At 47.9% G+C, this 19,937-nt stretch overlaps 1 protein-coding gene across 1 annotated transcript in view; it reads right to left on the bottom strand.

Annotated features, from left to right (window-relative positions):
• Nucleotides 1-19,937, bottom strand: part of BABAM2 (BRISC and BRCA1 A complex member 2) — a 322,305-nt gene that overhangs the window by 65,280 nt on the left and 237,088 nt on the right. Inside the window, exon 6 of the mRNA XM_082249317.1 lies at nt 17,419-17,501. Coding sequence (XP_082105443.1) covers nt 17,419-17,501 — 83 coding nt within the window. The remainder of the gene's footprint in view (nt 1-17,418; nt 17,502-19,937) is intronic.

The following is a 19,937-nucleotide window of genomic DNA, read 5'->3' as shown; positions in this document are numbered from 1 at the left end:
ATATAAATGTATAATAATAATAGTATGTGACTGGGAGGGGGACATTAGAGTGTAAGCTCCTCTGGTAAGAGACTGATGTGCCTGTGGGGGAGGGGACATTAGAGTGTAAGCTCCTCTGGTACAAAGACTGATGTGACTGTGGGGGGAGGGGACATTAAAGTGTAAGCTCCTCTGGTACAGAGACTGATGTGACTGTGGGGGGAGGGGACATTAGAGTGTAAGCTCCTCTGGTACAGAGACTGATGTGACTGTGGGGGGAGGGGACTTTGGAGTGTAAGCTCCTCTGGTACAGAGACTGATGTGACTGTGGGGGAGGGGACATTAGAGTGTAAGCTCCTCTGGTACAGAGACTGATGTGATTGGCTCAGTGATCTCTGTACATCGCTGCGGTATGTGTCAGAGCTATATAAATGTATAATAATAATAGTGTGTGACTGGGAGGGGGACATTAGAGTGTAAGCTCCTCTGGTAAGAGACTGATGTGCCTGTGGGGGAGGGGACATTAGAGTGTAAGCTCCTCTGGTACAGAGACTGTGACTGGCTCAGTGTTCTCTGTACAGCACTGCGGTATATGTCAGTTATATAAAATAATAATATTAATAATAGTGTGTGACTGTGGTAAGGGCATTATTAGAGTGTAAGCTCCTCTGGTACAGAGACTGATGTGACTGTGGGGGGAGGGGACATTAGAGTGTAAGCTCCTCTGGTACAGAGACTGATGTGACTGTGGGGGGAGGGGACATTAAAGTGTAAGCTCCTCTGGTACAAAGACTGATGTGACTGTGGGGGGAGGGGACTTTGGAGTGTAAGCTCCTCTGGTACAGAGACTGATGTGACTGTGGGGGGAGGGGACTTTGGAGTGTAAGCTCCTCTGGTACAGAGACTGATGTGACTGTGGGGGAGGTGACATTAGAGTGTAAGCTCCTCTGGTACAGAGACTGATGTGACTGTGGGGGGAGGGGACATTAGAGTGTAAGCTCCTCTGGTACAGAGACTGATGTGACTGTGGGGGGAGGGGACATTAGAGTGTAAGCTCCTCTGGTACAGAGACTGATGTGATTGGCTCAGTGATCTCTGTACATCGCTGCGGTATGTGTCAGAGCAATATAAATGTATAATAATAATAGTGTGTGACTGTGGGGGAGGGGACATTAGAGTGTAAGCTCCTCTGGTACAGAGACTGTGACTGGCTCAGTGTTCTCTGTACAGCACTGCGGTATATGTCAGTTATATAAAATAATAATATTAATAATAGTGTGTGACTGTGGTAAGGGCATTATTAGAGTGTAAGCTCCTCTGGGGCAGAAAGTGATGTCAATAACTGATAAAATACTGAACTCATACACAAATCATAAGCACTGTGTACAGCAATGGTGCCCTCAATAGTAAAAGAACGTTGATTGTGACACACAGGTGACATATCGCCACACACATCAGAGTGAGAGAAATAATTATCGGCCCGCTATTTATGGGTATCTCTAAGCTGATGACCCAGAGCGGATTTTAAATTGTTGCCTAAGAAATATTTAGGGTACCAAACTTTGTTTCTGTTTCACGGGTTCATGCAACTTTAACCACCTGCCGACCGCTCAAAGTAAATATACTGCAAGTGCGGGCGCAATCACCTACCTGTACGTCTGCGGCATCTTCCGCGTTCGGCGTAGCACAAGCCAACTCAGGCTGTGATTGGACACAGCACACATTTTGGCAGCTGATTTCAGTCAATGATTTTGGTGGAAGTCAGCTGATCGGCTGTGTCCAATCTGGGTATACAAAAAAGCAGAACTCTGTGTACAGTAACAGCGTCTGGCTGTTTCTTCTCTCTGCATAGCAGATTGTATAGTTAACCACTTAAAGCGGAGTTCCGGCCACGAAAATGTTTTTTCGATAAAAATCCCCCCGGGACAGTCAGGGCTAGTACATTCCACAATGGAGAGCCTCTGTACTGCCCCGGGTCGCACTTACCTGTAAGAAGAAATACTTACCTTGAATATTTCTTCTCCAGCGCTGCCATCACAGGTGTGGGCAGCTGAAGCCGCATCGTCACTCTTCTGCGTCCTCTTCCGTGTCCTCTTCTCCCAGAATGCCCGGCACCGGCCCCGCTCGTCACTTCCGGTGCGGGCGCGTCATCCCTGCACAGCTTTTGGGCATGCCCAGAAGCTGTTTAGCAGGGAATGCCGTGCCTGCACCGGAAGTGACGTCGGGGCCGGTGCACGCGCATTGATTCCTTGGAGCGATGACGTTCAGCTCCCAGGAATCAATGCAAGCAGGAAGTGACGGCGCGGGCCGAGGCCGCAGAGGGAGGAAGTGGAAGGAAGGTGAGTATATTTTCTTCTATAACAAGGTAAGTAAACAAAAAAAAAAAAATCGTAACTATCCATTTCTTTTTCAGGTGACGAAAAGCAAGCGGATGGCCCAAAATCGATTATGCCGATTTTGTGGCCGGAACTCCACTTTAAGGACCGGGCCTATTTCTGACACTTGTTGTTTACAAGTTAAAATCATTATTTTTTTTGCTGGAAAATTACTTAGAACCCCCAAACATTATATATATTTTTTTAACAAAGACTCTGGAGAATAAAATGGCGGTCATTGCAATATTTCTGTCATACGGTATTTGTGGAGCGGTCTTTCAAATGCAATTTTTTGGGAAAAAAATAAAAAAAACAGTAAAGTTAGCCCAATTTTTGTATAATGTGAAAGATGATGTTACGATGAGTAAATAGATACCCAACATGTCATGCTTCAAAGTTACGCACGCTCGAGGAATGGCGACAAACTTTGGTACTTAAAAATCTCCATAGGCGACGCTTTAAAATTTTCTACAGGTAACCAGTTTAGAGTTACAGAGGAAGTCTATGGCTAGAATTATTGCTCTCGTTCTATTGATCGCGGCGATACCTCACATGTGTGGTTTGAAAATCATTTACATATGTGGGCGCAAATTGCATATGCGTCATTAAAAAAAAATGGGCCCTTTAAGGCCGTTGGGAGGAAGTGATGCATGACGTCCCTCCGGTCCTCCAAGACCATAGAGTGGAGTGGGGGCCAGCTTGCCCTCTCTCGACTTCCTGCCTAGGAGGGGAGAGGGCGGGATCATTTTCCCCGCTACTGACGGCTCCGGTAAGCGGGGAAAACGACCGGAAAGCGACCGGAGGGGGGCACCTATCCCGCCGTCCATAAAAGTGATCCCGCAGCGAATCCGCCGATGGGACCACTTTTATGAGAAAGAGGACCGCTCGCCCTGTAAAAAAACACCGGGCTTATGCCAGCTAACTGCTGCCATAACCCCGGTATTTAATGTCAAGTAGCGACGTATAACTGCGGCGGGCGGTCCGTAGGTGGTCAAAGCCACACATTTCTCATTACACATTGTTAGGCACACAGTTAACCCCTTGATTGTCCCTAGATGTTAACCCCTTCCCAGCCAGTGTCATTAGTACAGTGACAGTGTATAGTATTATCACTGTATTAGTGTTACTAGCAACGCCCGTGTCAGTTAGAGACCCTCCCAGCCAGTGTCTGTTAGCGCCAGATTGCCCGCCACCTTATCACAGCCACACTATAAGTCGCTGATCACCACCATTACAATATGGCATTTATAGCTACGTAAATTCCAGTACAGATCCCATAGTTTGTAGATGCTTTACCTTTCACACAAACCCATTAATATTATTATATTAAAGGAGAAGTAGGGGGAAAGCTGGTTTGGCTGTACATCTCCTATAGATCACAGGAGGGCAGTTTGTTTTGCACTCCTGTGACCCGTTTTCAGCAGAGAGTGGGCTGAAGTCCGCTCTCTGCTGACGTCACAGAAGTCAGTCCAGGCACCGCGTCATCACAATGATGGAAGTCAATATCCTCCAGGTGCCTGGACTGACACCCGGCTCAGACGCTCAGAGAGCTGCTGAGAGCCTGAGCCGGCCACTCCACCCCCTCCACAGCTCAGCACCCCAGTGAGCGAGGAGGGGGCAGAGCAGAGAGCGGTGACTGACAGTCAGCAGCTCTCTGCTCGGGGAGCTGTCAGAACCGAGCGATCATCGGTGTTCGATCGCTCGGTTCTCAGTGTAGAGGCGCCAGGGGACAGATGCTGCATCCACATAGGTAAGTATGATTCAGGAACAAAAAAAACTTCTATTTTAAAGAAAAAATAAAAGGGGGGGGCCTTTACCCGTGCCACATCCTAGTAATATTAGTATATATGCAAAAAAAAATAAAAAATACAGTCCTGCTAGTGGTGAATTTTAATGGCACTCATGAGACATATTTGTTGAATTGTAAAAACAAAATCTTTTATTTTAACATTAAAGAATGCAATGGGCGCCCAAGACGACTGCATTTGTGTCATTTTTTAATGTAGACGTCTTGGGCGCCCATTGCATTCTTTAATGATATTAAAATAAAAGATTATGTTTTTACAGTACAACAAATATGTCTCATGAGTGCCATTAAAATCCACCACTAGCAGGACTGTGTCTTGCAAATCTTTTTTTGCATAAATACAAAACATCTCTTTTAATTATTGGGATTTTTCTTTTTTTTTTTTTTACCAAAAATACATTTTGGCCTAAATTTATGAAGAAATGTGTTTTTTTATTTTATATGTTTTATAATAAATTATTATTTTTTTAAAATCACATTTTTTGGTCTTTTTTTTGTTTATATATTAAAAAATAAAAACCCCAGTGGTGATCAAATACCACCAAAAGAAAGCTGTATTTGTGGAAAAAAAATGTATCAATTTAATTTGGGTACAGCGTTGCATGACCACGCAATTACCAGTTAACCTCTTTACGATGTACTGCGGCAGGCAGCCACTCTTGTGCAAACCGCTGTACGGTGGTCGCGAGCAGGAGGTTAGGGGGGAGCTCCCGCCCCCGCTCGTCAGCGGGGAAGCCAATGGAGCGGGAAGGCGGCTCTGATTGCTGCCTAACCCCCCCGATCGCTCCCCGCTGAGAGAGAAGGACGGTCGGATGTTGTAATCACAGCTGACCGTTCTTCTTTCTGGAATGATAACAGAGCGCCTTCTATATAGGAACACATGTCTCTATGGTCATTTCACAAGCCACGCCACCTCCACAGTCAGAATCACTCCCCTAGGCTCACATTTAACCCCTTGATCACCCACTTCCTGCCAGTGTCATTATTACAGTGACAGTGCATATTTTTAGCTCTGATTACTGTAGTAATGTCACTGGTACCCCCAAAAGTGTCAAAAATGTCAGTCAAGGGTCCGATCTGTCCGCCGCAATGTCGCAGTCCACAAAAAAAACACAGATCGCCGCCATTATTAGTAAAAAAAACAATAAAAATGACATAAATCTTTCCGTAGTTTGTATATGCGATAACTTTTGCGCAAACCAATTAAAATACGCTTATTGCAATTTTGTTTACCAAAAATATGTAGCAGAAAACAAATTGGAATAAAATGTTAAAAAATTTTGATTTTTAAATTTGTTTTTGGGAATGTTATATAGCAGAATGTGAAAAATATAGATTTTTTTTTTTGAATTGTCGCTTTTTTTTGTTTATAGCGCAAAAAATAAAAATCGCACAGGTGATCAAATACCACCAAATGAAAGCTCTGTTTGTGGGAAAAAAAGGGACGTAAATTTTGTTTGGGTACAGCGTAGCATGACCGCGCTATTGTCAGTTAAAGTCACGCAGTGCCAAGTTGAAAAAAGTGGCCTGGTCATTAAGGTGGAGTTCCGGCCTCAAAAATGACTTTGGACCATCCGCTTGCTGAGTGTCACCTGAAAAATAAATGGATGCTCCTGATTTTTTTTTTTTGTTTACTTACCTTGTTATTGAAGAAAATATACTCACCTTCCTTCCACTTCCTCCCTCTGCGGCCGTGGCCCGCGCCGTCACTTCCTGCTTGCATTGATTCCTGGGAGCTGAACGTCATCGCCCCCAGGAGTCAATGCGCCTGCACCGACCACGCTCATCACTTCCAGTGCAGGCGCGTCATTCCCTGCTAAACAGCTTCTAGGAATGCCCAGAAGCTGTGCAGGGATGACGCGCCTGCACCGGAAGTGACGAGCAGGGCCGGTGCAGGGCATTCTGGGACCGAAGAGGACCCCTGGCTTCAGCTGCCCACACCTGAGATGGCAGCGCTGGAGAAGAAATTTTCAAGGTAAGTATTTCTTCTTACAGGTAAGTGCAACCCGGGACAGTACAGAGGCTATCCATTGTGGAATGTACTAGCCCTGACTGTCCCGGGGGGATTTTATTCTAAAAAACTTTTCTGAGGCCGGAACTCCACTTTAAGGGGCAAATCCTTCCAGTTTTAAAGTGGTTAAAGTGCTGAATAGCAAATAATGGCCTGGTCCTGAAGGGGGGGTAAAATCTTCTGGAGCTCAAATGGTTAAACCTCGGCACGTTGGGTATCGCTTTAGTTGGCACCGCCTCATCTTTTTTATTTTGCAAAATAATTGGGCAATATATGGTGTCTGATTGCCCTAAAATTCACTTAGCATATTGTTACTGACATTTTTTGTTTCATAAACCGTTGCGCTAATATGTTACATAAAAAGATGGAACGACCACTATTTTATTCCCTGAAGTGTTTGCTCTCAGAAAATAGATCATGTTTGACCAATCTTCATGTCTAAAATTATTTTTTTTTTTCTCAACTAATATTTTATGTAAATGAGGATCACTGATTTCGTAAATATGTTTTAAAGATTCTCCCCTCCTATCAGAATGTTCTGTTGGGAGTTTTGGGAATGCGAACCCCTCACAGTCCCAGATCCCGGACTCATTGTGATGTCCCATCATTCTCTGATAAATGGCGTCTTCGGCTAAAATGCCGAGAGCTAATGAGGATGTCATGGCTGGCTGGGAAATTACCCAGGAAACTTTATTAACAGTAACACCCAGCAGAGACCACACAAGAGCCATTGTTCAGGACTGATGACATCACTGGCCTCAGGTCAAAGGTTAATCTGTTAAAACACATCAAATGCAGCTACGAGTGTCAGAAGAGAATCCACTGGGGGGGGGGGGGGGGTTTCAGTAATACATTACAGCATATCAATTTTAAATGGCACTTAAGGCATTTTGCAATGAATGGGCTGCCAATGCACAAAACATCAGTAAATTGAACAGGGCGTTACATTTTTGCACTGTGCCTCTTTGCAACGCATGTGTGTTTGGACGTCATTCAAAATGGCACCACAGCAATGCATGTAATGCGTGTTGATGTGCATTGCGGAAACGTGCATTCCTACAACACAAACATGTAAATGGGCCCTCTCCTGATCAGAAGGGTCTGCTGGTACTTATAATCCTCCCACCGCTGGATACCAGCATGCTGCCTGCTCCTATAGGTCAATGAGCCCTTTCCTGATCAGAAGGGTCTGCTGGTACTTATAATCCTCCCACCGCTGGATACCAGCATGCTGCCTGCTCCTATAGGTCAATGGGACCTCTACTCCGTGCAAGGATCTGCTGGTACTTGTTGTCCCCCCACAGCTGGATTTATGCATGCTGCCTACTCCTACATGGAAATGGGCCCGCAACTGCTTTAAAGGGTCTGCTGGTACATGTAGTCCCCCCACAGCTATATTCCTGCATGCTGCCTACTCCTACATGTAAACAGGCCCTCTACTGCTTGGAAGGGTCTGCTGGTACTTGTTGTCCCGCCACAGCTGGATGCCTGCATGCTGCCCGCTCCTACACATAAATGGGTCCTCTACTGCATGAAAGGGTCTGCTAAAACTTGTAGTCCCCCACAGCTGGATGTCTGCATGCTGTCTACTCCTACATGTAAATGGGCCCGGTACTTGAAATCCCCCCATAGCTGGCATACCAGAAGGCTGCCTACTCCTGCATCTAAATGGGCCCTCTACTGCTTAGCAGGGTCTGCTGGTACATGTTGTCCCCCCATAGCTGGATGCTTGCATGCTGCCTACTCCTACATGGAAATGGGCCCACAACTGCTTGAAAGGGTCTGCTGGTACTTGAAGTCCCCTCACAGCTGGATTCCTGCATGCTGCCTGCTACTACATGTAAATGGGACCTCTACTGCTTGGAAGGGTCTGCTGGTACTTGTTGTCCCACCATAGCTGGATTCCTGCATGCTGCCTGCTACTACATGTAAATGGGACCTCTACTGCTTGAAAGGATCCGCTGTTACTTGTAATCCCCCCACAGCTGGATGCCTGCATGCTGCCTACCCCTACACATAAATGGGACCTCTACTGCTTGATAGGATCTGCTGATACTTGTTGTTCCCCCAAAGCTGGATTCCTGCATGCTGCCTACTCCTATATATAAATAGGCCCGGTACGTGTAAACCTCCCATAGCTGGATACCAGAAGGCTGCCTACTCCTACATGGAAATGGGCCCTCAACTGCTTAAAAGGGTCTGCTGGTACGTGTAGTCCCCCCACAGCTGGATTCCTGCATGCTGCCTACTCCCACATGCAAACGGGCCCTCTACTGCTTTGAAAGGGTCTTCTGGTACTTGTAGTCCCCCCATAGCTGGATTCCTGCATGCTGCCTACTCCTACATATAAATGGGCCCGCAACTGCTTGAAAGGGTCTGCTGGTACTTGTAGTCCCCCCACAGCTGAAATCCTGCATGCTGCCTACTCCTACATGTAAACGGGCCCTCTACTGCTTGGCAAAGTCTGTTGGCACTTGTAGTCCCCCCACAGCTGGATCCCTGCATCCTGACTAACCCTCCAAGTAAATGAGCCCTCAACTGCTTTGAAAGGGTCTGCTGGCACTTGTAGTCCCCCCCCCATCCCACAGCTAGATACTTATATGTTGCTTGCCCCTACATGTAAATGGTCCCTCTACTGCTTGGAAAGGTCTGGTGGTAATTGTATTCCCCCCACAGCTGGATGCCTGCATGCTGCCTGATCCTACATATAAATGGGCCCTCTACTGCTTGGCAGGGTCTGCTGGTACATGTTGTCCCCCCATGGCTGGATTCCTGCATGCTGCCTACTCCTACATATAAATGGGCCCTCTACACCTTGCAAGGATCTGCTGGTACTTGGAAATCCACCCACAGCTGGATGCCTGCATGCTGCCTGCTCCTACACGTAAATGGGACCTCTACTGCTTGAAAGGGTCTGCTGATACTTGTAGTCCCCCCACAGCTGAACTCCTGCATGCTGCCTGCTCCTACATGTAAATGGGCCATCATACTGCTTGGCAAGGTCTGCTGGCACTTGTAATCCCCCCACAGCTGGATCCCTGCATGCTGCCTGCTCCTCCAAGTAAATGGGCCCTCAACTGCTATGAAAGGGTCTTATGGCACTTGTAGCCCCCCCCCCCCCCACCACAGCTGGATGCTTATATGTTGCTTGCCCCTACATGTAAATGGGCCCTCCACTGCTTGGAAAGGTCTGCTGGTACTTGTAGTCCCCCCCCCCCCCCCCACAGCTGGATGCCTGCACATTGTCTACTCCTCCTGCAGAAGACAGAGCAGTTGTTTCATCACACAGGCTGAGTCACAGTCCCAGCAGCCTTGTCTACAGACAGTGACTGATGAGTAAGTCGGAGGGAAAGTGCCAACAGACCCCTCTGGCTTACTCATCTGGTTCCGCATGGCTGCTGCTGTTTCACAAGCTTCTGTAAACAATTACAACGCTCTTTATCTGTGCTGTGTCTTTTTATGGCACACACAGCTGCCGGGGCCTAAAAATAGCTCCGGCTGGAGTAGTGATTCACCACATATCACAGGGCTGCTCACTGTTGTATGGGCTGTTTATGTAATCATGACACGAACTGTCACTTCATGTTGTCAGGGAATGTCTGAATACTGCAAAGGGGACCAGTGTGCGGCGGAAGTGACGCTCAACGCGGCGGGTTATAGGATGTAACTGATGAATTGGGCGTCATCTGTAAATTGACGATTTCGGTCCATGGCCTTAGAGATTCTAGATTCTGTCTGCAGCTTTGCTGCACAGTGGAGGAACTCCAGGGAATTTGCCCCACTGCACAGATCTGCACAATTACAAGTACTGATCCAAAATCCAGACCCTTGCATGCGTTTCTGCAAGGAAAAAAGCCCCTGCATGTAACTCTGCAGAGGTGAAAGATATTCAAATTTAATGTGAAACACTGCTTGTCATGGTGCAGACACTTCTGCAAGGTTCTGAGACTTCTGAAAGTCCCAGCGCTCTGAAGCAGTCTCTGCACAGTCCCAGCAAACACGCTCCAGTGCATACAATGTTACAGCATCGTTCAACAATGTTTACAATGTCCCAGCACTCTGCACTGTGTATGTAAATGTTGCAAAATGGTGGATCTTTGCAGTCACTGTTGCAGATAGCTGACACTCAGTAGACACTGCAGTAAAGTGCTGAGAATCAGTAGACACTGCAGTAAAGTGCTGAGATTTAGTAGACACTGCAGTAGAGTGCTGAGACTCAGTAGAAACTGCAGTAGAGTGCTGAGACTTACAAGACACTGCAGTAGAGTGCTGAGACTTAGTATACACTGCAGTAGAGTGCAGAGACTTAGTATACACTGCAGTAGAGTGCAGAGACTTAGTAGACACTGCAGTAGAGTGCAGAGACTTAGTAGACACTGCAGTAGAGTGCAGAGACTTAGTAGACACTGCAGTAGAGTGCAGAGACTTAGAAGACACTGCAGTAGAGTGCAGAGACTTAGTAGACACTGCAGTAGAGTGCTGAGATTTAGTAGACACTGCAGTAGAGTGCAGAGACTTAGTAGACACTGCAGTAGAGTGCAGAGACTTAGTAGACACTGCAGTAGAGTGCAGAGACTTAGAAGACACTGCAGTAGAGTACTGAGATTAATATACATTTCAAAAAAGTCCTGAGACTTAGTAGACACTGCAGTAGAGTGCTGAGACTTAGTAGACATTGCAGTAGACTGCTGAGATTTCAAAGATACTACATTAGAGTGCTGAGACTTAGAAGACACTGCAGTAGAGTGCTGAGATTTAGAAGACCTTGCAGTAGAGTGCAGAGTTTTAGAAGACAATGCAGTAGAGTGCTGAGACTTAGTAGACGCTGCAGTAGAGTGCTGAGATTTAGAAGACACTGCAGTAGAGTGCTGAGACTTAGAAGACACTGCAGTAGAGTGCTGAGACTTAGAAGACACTGCAGTAGAGTGCTGAGACTTAGTAGACACTGCAGTAGAGTGATGAGACTTAGTAGACACTGCAGTAGAGTGCTGAGACTTAGAAGACACTGCAGTAGAGTGCTGAGACTTAGTAGACACTGCAGTAGAGTGCTGAGACTTAGAAGACACTGCAGTAGAGTGCTGAGACTTAGTAGACACTGCAGTAGAGTGATGATACTTAGTAGACACTGCAGTAGAGTGTTGAGACTTAGTAGACACTGCAGTTGAGCGCTGAGACTTAGAAGACACTGCAGTAGAGTGCAGAGACATCGAAGACACAGCAGTAGAGCGCTGAGACTTAGTAGACACTGCAGTAGAGTGTTGAGACTTAGTAGACACTGCAGTAGAGTGTTGAGACTTAGTAGACACTGCAGTAGAGTGTTGAGACTTAGTAGACACTGCAGTAGAGTGCTGAGACTTAGTAGACACTGCAGTAGAGTGCTGAGACTCAGTAGACCCTAAAGTTGAGTGCTGTGACTTAGAAGACACTGCAGTAGAGTGCTGAGACTTAGTAGACACTGCAGTAGAGTGCAGAGACTTAGAAGACACAGCAGTAGAGCGCTGAGACTTAGTAGACACTGCAGTAGAGTGTTGAGACTTAGTAGACACTGCAGTAGAGTGTTGAGACTTAGTAGACACTGCAGTAGAGTGTTGAGACTTAGTAGACACTGCAGTAGAGTGCTGAGACTCAGTAGACCCTAAAGTTGAGTGCTGTGACTTAGAAGACACTGCAGTAGAGTGCTGAGACTTAGTAGACTGCAAACAAGTCCTGAGACTTCGTAGGCATTCCGAAAACTAAAATAGATGCTGAGCACCCCGCTCCTGCGCTCAGAACTGGGTCTTCAGGCTGCCTCTAACATGGAACTCCACTTGGCATCCACTATGGCTAAGCTTTGCTGCCCTCAACGACCAGGGAAGGTCAACCAAACACTGCAAATAAATACAAAAAAAGGGGGGCGCACCAGCCTAGTGCATTATCCTTGGCGGGCTATTTAATAACATAAAATTTTAAAAATCAGCTACTCACAAAAATGCGTGATATTCCAGCATTTCAATTCCATAGAACAGTCTCTTTACAAAAGTCCAATGTCTCGTAGAGACGGAGGGCTGACGCGTTTCGAGGCCGTGCCTCTTCCTCAGAGGCTCTAAGAGGCACGGCCTCGAAACGCGTCAAACCTCCATCTCTACGAGACATTGGACTTTTGTAAAGAGACTGTTCTATGGAATTGAAATGCTGGAATATCACGCATTTTTGTGAGTAGCTGATTTTTAAAATTTTATGTTATTAAATAGCCCGCCAAGGATAATGCACTAGGCTGGTGCGCCCCCCTTTTTTTGTCTTTATTTGCAGTACTTCGTAGGCATTGCAGTAGAGTGCTGAGTCTTAGAAGATACTGCAGTAAAGTGGTGAGACCCTGAAAACACTTTTGCAAGATGTTAAAGCCTTGTGGGCACTGTGGTGGGTTTCTGGGACTTTGCAGACTGCTAAGGCTTTGCAGAAATTGTTACAAAATTTCAACAATTGATGAACACAGAGACCGATTTTAGATTACTTTTAAAACACTACTGCAAGATGCTAGAACTTTGTATTGACTAGGTAGGGTCCTGGGACCTTGCATAGACTGCTGCAGATGGCTGGGACTTTGTATGCACTAGGTAGGGTCCTGGGACCTTGCATAGACTCCTGCAGATGGCTGGGACTTTGTATGCACTAGGTAGGGTCCTGGGACTTTGCACACACTCCTGCAGATGGCTGGGACTTTGTATGCACTAGGTAGGGTCCTGGGACTTTGCACAGACTCCTGCAGATGGCTGGGACTTTGTATGCACTAGGTAGGGTCCTGGGACCTTGCACAGACTCCTGCAGATGGCTGGGACTTTGTATGCACTAGGTAGGGTTCTAGGACCTTGCACAGACTCCTGCAGATGGCTGGCACTTTGTATGCACTAGGTATGGTTCTAGGACCTTGCACAGACTCCTGCAGACGGCAGGGACTTTGTATGCAGTGTAATGGGATGCTGGAACCACATTGCAGAGTCCTGTTTTCTGGTGCTCTTGCAGAGACTATGGGCTTTGTAGGCCTCTTTGCAGGGACACCTGTGTACAGAAGGGCAGGGTGTGTGCACATGGTGCCTGGGACCTGCGGAAAGTGCTGCAGGGTATTGGGAGGAAATTGCCCTGTGCACACACCTACTTGTTTTAGAAAATACCGGAGTGCCAGCGATAATTATAAAGAAAGCAAAGCAATGTCCTGACACGCACGGCTGGAGAACGATATTTGCTTTGGCACAAGGCTCAGAGATCTCATATCACCCATTCTGTCAGTCTCATTCCTGACGCTGGTAACAAACACCCTTCACTTCAGATTATCCCCCTCCAGCCCTCCACACCATCGCTGTTTCCAGGGTAACCACAACAGGCCAAAACACTGGCTGTGCCGAGTCCCGTATACACGGCTGGGTGTGGGAATGGAAACATGTAGGTCATCTTCAACACGTCTGCAGAAAACGCTGCCATCCCTCCGACAAGAGCTGCCGGGGAGCAGCAAATCTGCCTCAGTATCAGGATTGCTGGATGATAAGGGGGAACTCCGCCGCAGAATGGCGGCTTTGTGACAAATGCAATAATGCAACATTTATTTCCGTCTCTATTATTGAGAATATTTTCATTCTCTCTTCTGATCCATTCTCCACATTCTTCTGTCTGCAGGAATGTTAATTGGCAGTAGGGATCTTATGTTTTCAAATTAGCCTCAGACAGGTCTTTCTTTTCTGGAACCGGCTTTCTGTGAGCGAGCATGCATGCCTGAGAGTTACTGAGGCATCGCATTACTGCGCTCATAGTAAACTATGGCCATTCAAATATTTACTTTTCATTTTTTTTAACAAGCAGTAAATGAGCTTAAAAACAAGCGCTCTTTGATGTCTGTAGATGCGGGCACTGTAAAGGAATTCATCCTTAAAGTGCACTAATGTCCTCCAAGCTTTTCACCCAGCAGCTCAGCTCCCCCTACTAGTAGGGACCCAGCAGCTCAGCTCCCCCTTCTAGCAATGACCCAGCAGCTCAGCTCCCCCTTCTAGCAATGACCCAGCAACTCAGTTCCCCCTTCTAGCAGGGACCCAGCAGCTCAGCTCCCCCTTCTAGCAGGGACCCAGCAGCTCAGCTCCCCCTTCTAGCAGGGACCCAGCAGCTCAGCTCCCCCTTCTAGCAATGACCCAGCAGCTAAGCTCTCCCTTCTAGCAATGACCCAGCAGCTCAGCTCCCCCTTCTAGCAGTGACCCAGCAACTCAGCTCTCCCTTCTAGCAGTGACCCAGCAGCTCAGTTCCTCCTAGCAGTGACCCAGCAGCTCAGCTCCCCCTTCTAGCAGTGACCCAGCAGCTCAGCTCCCTCTTCAAGCAGTGACCCAGCAACTCAGCTCCCCCTTCTAGCAATGACCCAGCAGCTCAGCTTCCCCTTCTAGCAATGACCCAGCAGCTCAGCTTCCCCTTCTAGCAATGACCCAGCAACTCAGCTCCCCCTTCTAGCAATGACCCAGCAACTCAGCTCCCCCTTCTAGCACTGACCCAGCAACTCAGCTTCCCCTTCTAGCAATGACCCAGCAGCTCAGCTCCCCCTTCTAGCAATAACCAGCAGCTCAGCTCCCCCTTCTAGCAATGACCCAGCAACTCAGCTCCCCCTTCTAGCAATGACCCAGTAGCTCAGCTCCCCCTTCTAGCAGTGACCCAGCAACTCAGCTCCGCCCTCCCAATAGTGGCTTGCAGCCTCCAGCACACATTGCCCTCCTCACATTAGTGGCTCAGCTCCCTCTACAAGCTTTTCACCCAGCAGCTCAGCTCCCCCTTCTAGCAGTGACCCAGCAGCTCAACACCCCCTTCCAGTAGTGACCCAGCAGCTCAGCTCTCTTATTCTAGCAATGACCAAGCAGCTCAGTTTCCCCTTCTAGCAGTGACCCAGAAACTCAGCTCCGACCTCCCAGTAGTAGCTTGCAGTCTCCAGCACACATTGCACTCCTCACATCAGTGGCTCAGCTCCCTCTTCAGGCTTTTCACCCAGCAGCTCAGCTCCCCCTACCAGCAGTGACCCAGCAGCTCAGCTCCTCCTTCTAGCAATGACCCAGCAGCTCAGCTCCCCCTTCTAGCAATGACCCAGCAGCTCAGCTCCCCCTTTTACCAATGACCCAGCAGCTCAGCTCCCCCATCTAGCAGTGACCAAGTAGCTTGGCTCCCTCAGATCTGCCCTCCCAGTAGTGGCTTGCAGCCTCCAGCACACATTGCCCTCACATCAGTGGCTCAGCGCCCTCTCCCAGCAGTGACCCAGCAACTCAGCACACCCTGCTCTCCCCCACATCGGTTACTCAGATGCTTAGCTCCCCCGTTCTCTCCTCCCATCAGTGACTCAGTAGCTCCGCTCACACAACTTCCCCTTCTCATTAGTGACTCAGCAGCTAAGCTCCTCCTACTCTTGCTCTCAGCAGTATCTCAGCTCCCCCTGCTCCCCTGTCCCAGCAGCTTCTAAGGCACTCAGCACACCATTTGGGCCGATTCTATCTGTGACTCAGCAGCTCCGCTCACCCTGCTCCTACCTCTCATCAGTAACTCAACAACTCAGCTTCTCCTCTCATTTGTGACTCAGCAGCTCTACTTACCCTGCCCCCCCCCCCCAATCAGTAACTGGACAGCTCTGCTCTCTCAGCTCACCCCTCCCATCAGTAACTTAGCAGCTCAGCTCACCCTACCATCTGTGACTCAGCAACTAAGCTGTCCTTCCCACTTGTAACTCAGCAGCTCTACTCCCCCAGCTCCCCATCCAATCAGTAACTGGGCAGCTCTCTTCTCCCAGCTCGCCCCTCCCATCAGTAACTTAGCAGCTCAGCTCCCCCTCCCATCTGTGACTCAGCAACTTCACTCTCCCATCTGTAACTCAGCAGCTCAGCTCACCCTGCCAACCCCCCCCCCAAACCCTATTTACAACCAGTGATTTAGTATCTCTTCCCCATCTACTCCTTCTTCCATAGCAGCTCAACCTCTCCTGAGAGTGCTGGGAAATGTTAAAGAGATTGTAAAGGTTTATGTTTTTTTTTGTTTTCTAAATACTTACCTGCTCTGTGTAATAGTTTTGCACAGATCAGCCCCGATCCTCCTTTTCTGTGGTCCCCCACCAATGGCACTCCTGGCTCATCCTGCCTTCGAGTACCCCTCCCCTTGATCCCAAGCCGCACTGTGTGCATCTATTAACACACACAGTGCAGCTCAGCCCTGCCCCCTCATCACTGGATTTGATGGACAGCAGCAGGAGCCAATGTGAGGAACGAGTGCCGCTGCTCTCAGGCACAGAACTGGACCAAGATTGGGCTCAGGTGTTTAGGAGGGGGGGGGGGGGGCAGCTGCACCTGAAAGTTTTTACATTATTGCAGTATATCCTTTAGACTTCTCAGCCTCTCTAACATTGTGTAATCCCAGCAGTCTATCCTAATGGTGAAGAAGTCCACAGGATGATATCTCAAAGCTGGCTCAGTGGTTGGCACTCATGTCTTGCAGTGTACGGCTCTGGGTTCCATTCCAATCATCTGCATGGAGTTTGTATATTCTGCCTGTGTTTGTGTAGACTTCTTCAGCCAACAAGATAAGGACAGGGTGACCCCCCTCCCGCCCAGGGTGACCCCACTCCCGTCCAGGGTGACCCCCTCCCGCCCAGGGTGACCCCCTCTCGTCCAGGGTGACCCCCCCTCTCGCCCAGGGTGACCCCCCCTCTCGCCCAGGGTGACCCCCCTCCAGCCCAGGGTGAAAGGGTGACCCCCCTCTCGCCCAGGGTGACCCCCCTCTCGCCCAGGGTGACCCCTTCCCGCCCAGGGTGACCCCCCTCCTGCCCAGGGTGAAAGGGTGACCCCCCTCCCGCCCAGGGTGACCCCCTCCCGCCCAGGGTGACCCCCTCCTGCCCAGGGTGACCCCCCTCCAGCCCAGGGTGACCCCCCTCTCGCCCAGGGTGACCCCCTCCTGCCCAGAACTGGCCCAGTGTTCTGTGTGCACAGCTGTGGCAGAGATATCGGCCTGAACTCTCCATGAATGGATCTGTGTGCTCTATGGAGTGCCGCAGAATATGTACCCAAATAACAAACACATTTACAAAGCCGCGCTGTGCTCTTCCCCATCGCTGAGCTGTTTTGCACATTTGGCATTTATTACTGGCCATGAAACGTGTATTTCTAGGAGAAATTCTGATCTGCACGTTGATAACGCTGTCACATTGAATTACATGTTTTTATGATGGGGCTGGAGATGAAAGCGTTTGCCTGGAGCGCTCTACTTACTGTGAACCAGGAAACAGAAGTCTTTCCATGTCAGCAATAGAGTCAGCTTTGTGAAACCCTCGGCGTCGTACTCCACCACACCGCTGAAAAGACACAAGAGAGCCGTGATCAGACCTTCCCACCAACATGGCTCTTCATACAATGACTTATTATAGACAATTCTACAGAAAGGAACACTCAACCGTTCACATCCATCTCTCCAACCTAATAGGCTTTCAGCACCGGGGTCCAGTGACTCATTTCACCAAGCTGTCCTCCTTTTTCCATCAGGTCTGAATTCCTTCCATAATCTTTAGGCCCTGTTCACACCTGTGCGATTTCCAGCTTCTAAAACGTTCAGCTCTGAAGCTCCAAAATGCCCAAACAAGCAAAATTCCATTAATTTTAATGGCCCCCGTTCACTTCTGAGTGTTCTGTCGCCTGAAGCTCAAAAAAGTACCTGAGCTTCTTTTTGGCAGATTCTCAGCCCCATAGACTTTAACCACTTGCCGACCGCCCGCCACAGTTTTACTGCAGCAGGCTGGCTCGACTGCGGGAAACAACGTAGCTCTACATCGGTCGCGCTGGGGTGGGGGCTCCTGCTCGCCGCAGCCGCCGGCATGCTCCCGCCCCCACTGGGCAGTGGGGATGCTGATCCATGGGGCCGGCAGCCGCGATTGCCACCAGACTCTCGCGATCGCTCCCTGCTGAGAGAGAAGAACGGTCGGATGTTGGAATGATCACAGAGCGTCCGCGATCCTTCTATATAGAATCACAGGTCTCTATGGTCATTTCACAAGTCCCTCCCCCCCACAGTTAAAAACACTCCCCTAGGCTCACACTTAACTCTTTGATCACCCCTGGGTTATTATTATTATTATTATTATTATTATTTTTAGCACTGATTACTGTAGTAATGTCACTGGTCCCCCCAAAAATGTCAAAAATGTCAGTTAGGGGTCCGATTTGTCCGCCGCAATGTTGCAATCCCCATCGCTGACCGCCGCCATTACTAGTAAAAAAAATAAAAATAAATAAATAAACAGGACGGCACAGTGGTGTAGTGGTTAGCACTTTCACCTAGCAGCAAGAGGGTCACTGGTTCAAATCCCAACCATGACACTACCTGCCTGGAGTTTGCATGTTCTCCCTGTGCCTGCGTGGGTTTCCTCCGGGTACTCCGGTTTCCTCCAACACTCCAAAGACATGCTGGGGGGTGATTGGATCCTGTATAAAATTGGCCCTACTATGTATGTAAGAATGTGAGTTAGGGACCTTAGATTGTACGCTCCTTGAGGGCAGGGACTGATGTGAATGTGCAATGTATATGTAAAGCGCTGCGTAAATTGACAGCGCTATATAAGAACCTGAAATAAATAAAAATGACATAAATCTTTCCCCTAGTTTGTAGACGTGATAACTTTTGCGCAAACCAATCAAAATACGCTTATTGCAATTTTTTTTTTACAAAAAATATGTAGCAGAAAACAAATTGGCCTAAAATGATAAAACATTTTGATTTTTACATTTTTTTTTTGGGAATGTCCTATAGCAGAATGTGAAAATATTGTTTTTTTTTTCCAGAATTGTCGCTCTTTTTTTGTTTATAGCACAAAAAATAAAAATCGCAGAGGTGATCAAATACCATTAAAAGAAATCTGTATTTGTGGGGAAAAAAGGACGTCAATTTTATTTGGGTACAGCATCGCACGACCGCGCAATTGTCTGTTAAAGTACCGCAGTGGCGAATCGCAAAAAAATGGCCTGGTCATTAAGGGGATAAAACCTTCCAGTCCAGAACTGATTAATAGAAATGCCTGACTTGAGCCGAAAAACGCTCGTAAAACATCCGTAAAATGCTCAAACAGCAGCTCCCCCCCCCCCCCGATTTCTTCTCTCTCTCCTTCCCCTAGTGTTTTCTAGCCCTATGAGGATGTCATATATGACGAAACGTGTCAGGGTACTTCATTTCGGCTGTAAATATTCCATGTTACACAAGCTGTATACCTGCAGATTTCTGTACTTAGAAATGAATTTAAATAAATGTATTTTAAACAGTTTTACACAATGTGCAACCATTTGCCTTGTCTTTACATACTGACCTAAACCGGGAGGCGCAGTACAGCTAAGACGAAGTCCATCTTCATCAGAGTGTGGTGACACAGTTATGGCTAATCCAACGGATGATTTCTGAGCTACCGCGGTATTATATATGGTGGTTCACCATTCCTGCATGTATGACCCATTTACTATATGGTGCCTGGGTCCAATACCTCTGGTAAGGGTAGCTTCTACATCCATGGTGGTGGGCTCGTCACACTGGTGACCACACTTCTGGATATTTATGTTTGCGATTCCGATTCTTCAATATCTTCACATGTAGGAATGGGGACGTCTTCTATCTTTTGGATTATTTTTGTCACAATTATGTGGACTTTATTATGAACTTTCACATTTTATATATAGTGCCTTGCGAAAGTATCCGCCCCCTTGAACTTTTCGACCTTTTGCCACATTTCAGGCTACAAACATAAAGATAA

This window comes from Pelophylax lessonae (assembly GCF_965119305.1).
Source record: "Pelophylax lessonae genome assembly, chromosome: 3".
NCBI classification, from domain to species: Eukaryota; Metazoa; Chordata; class Amphibia; order Anura; family Ranidae; genus Pelophylax; species Pelophylax lessonae.
The sequence above is the reverse complement of the archived record's forward strand: the minus strand, read 5'-3'. Positions and strand labels throughout refer to the sequence as shown.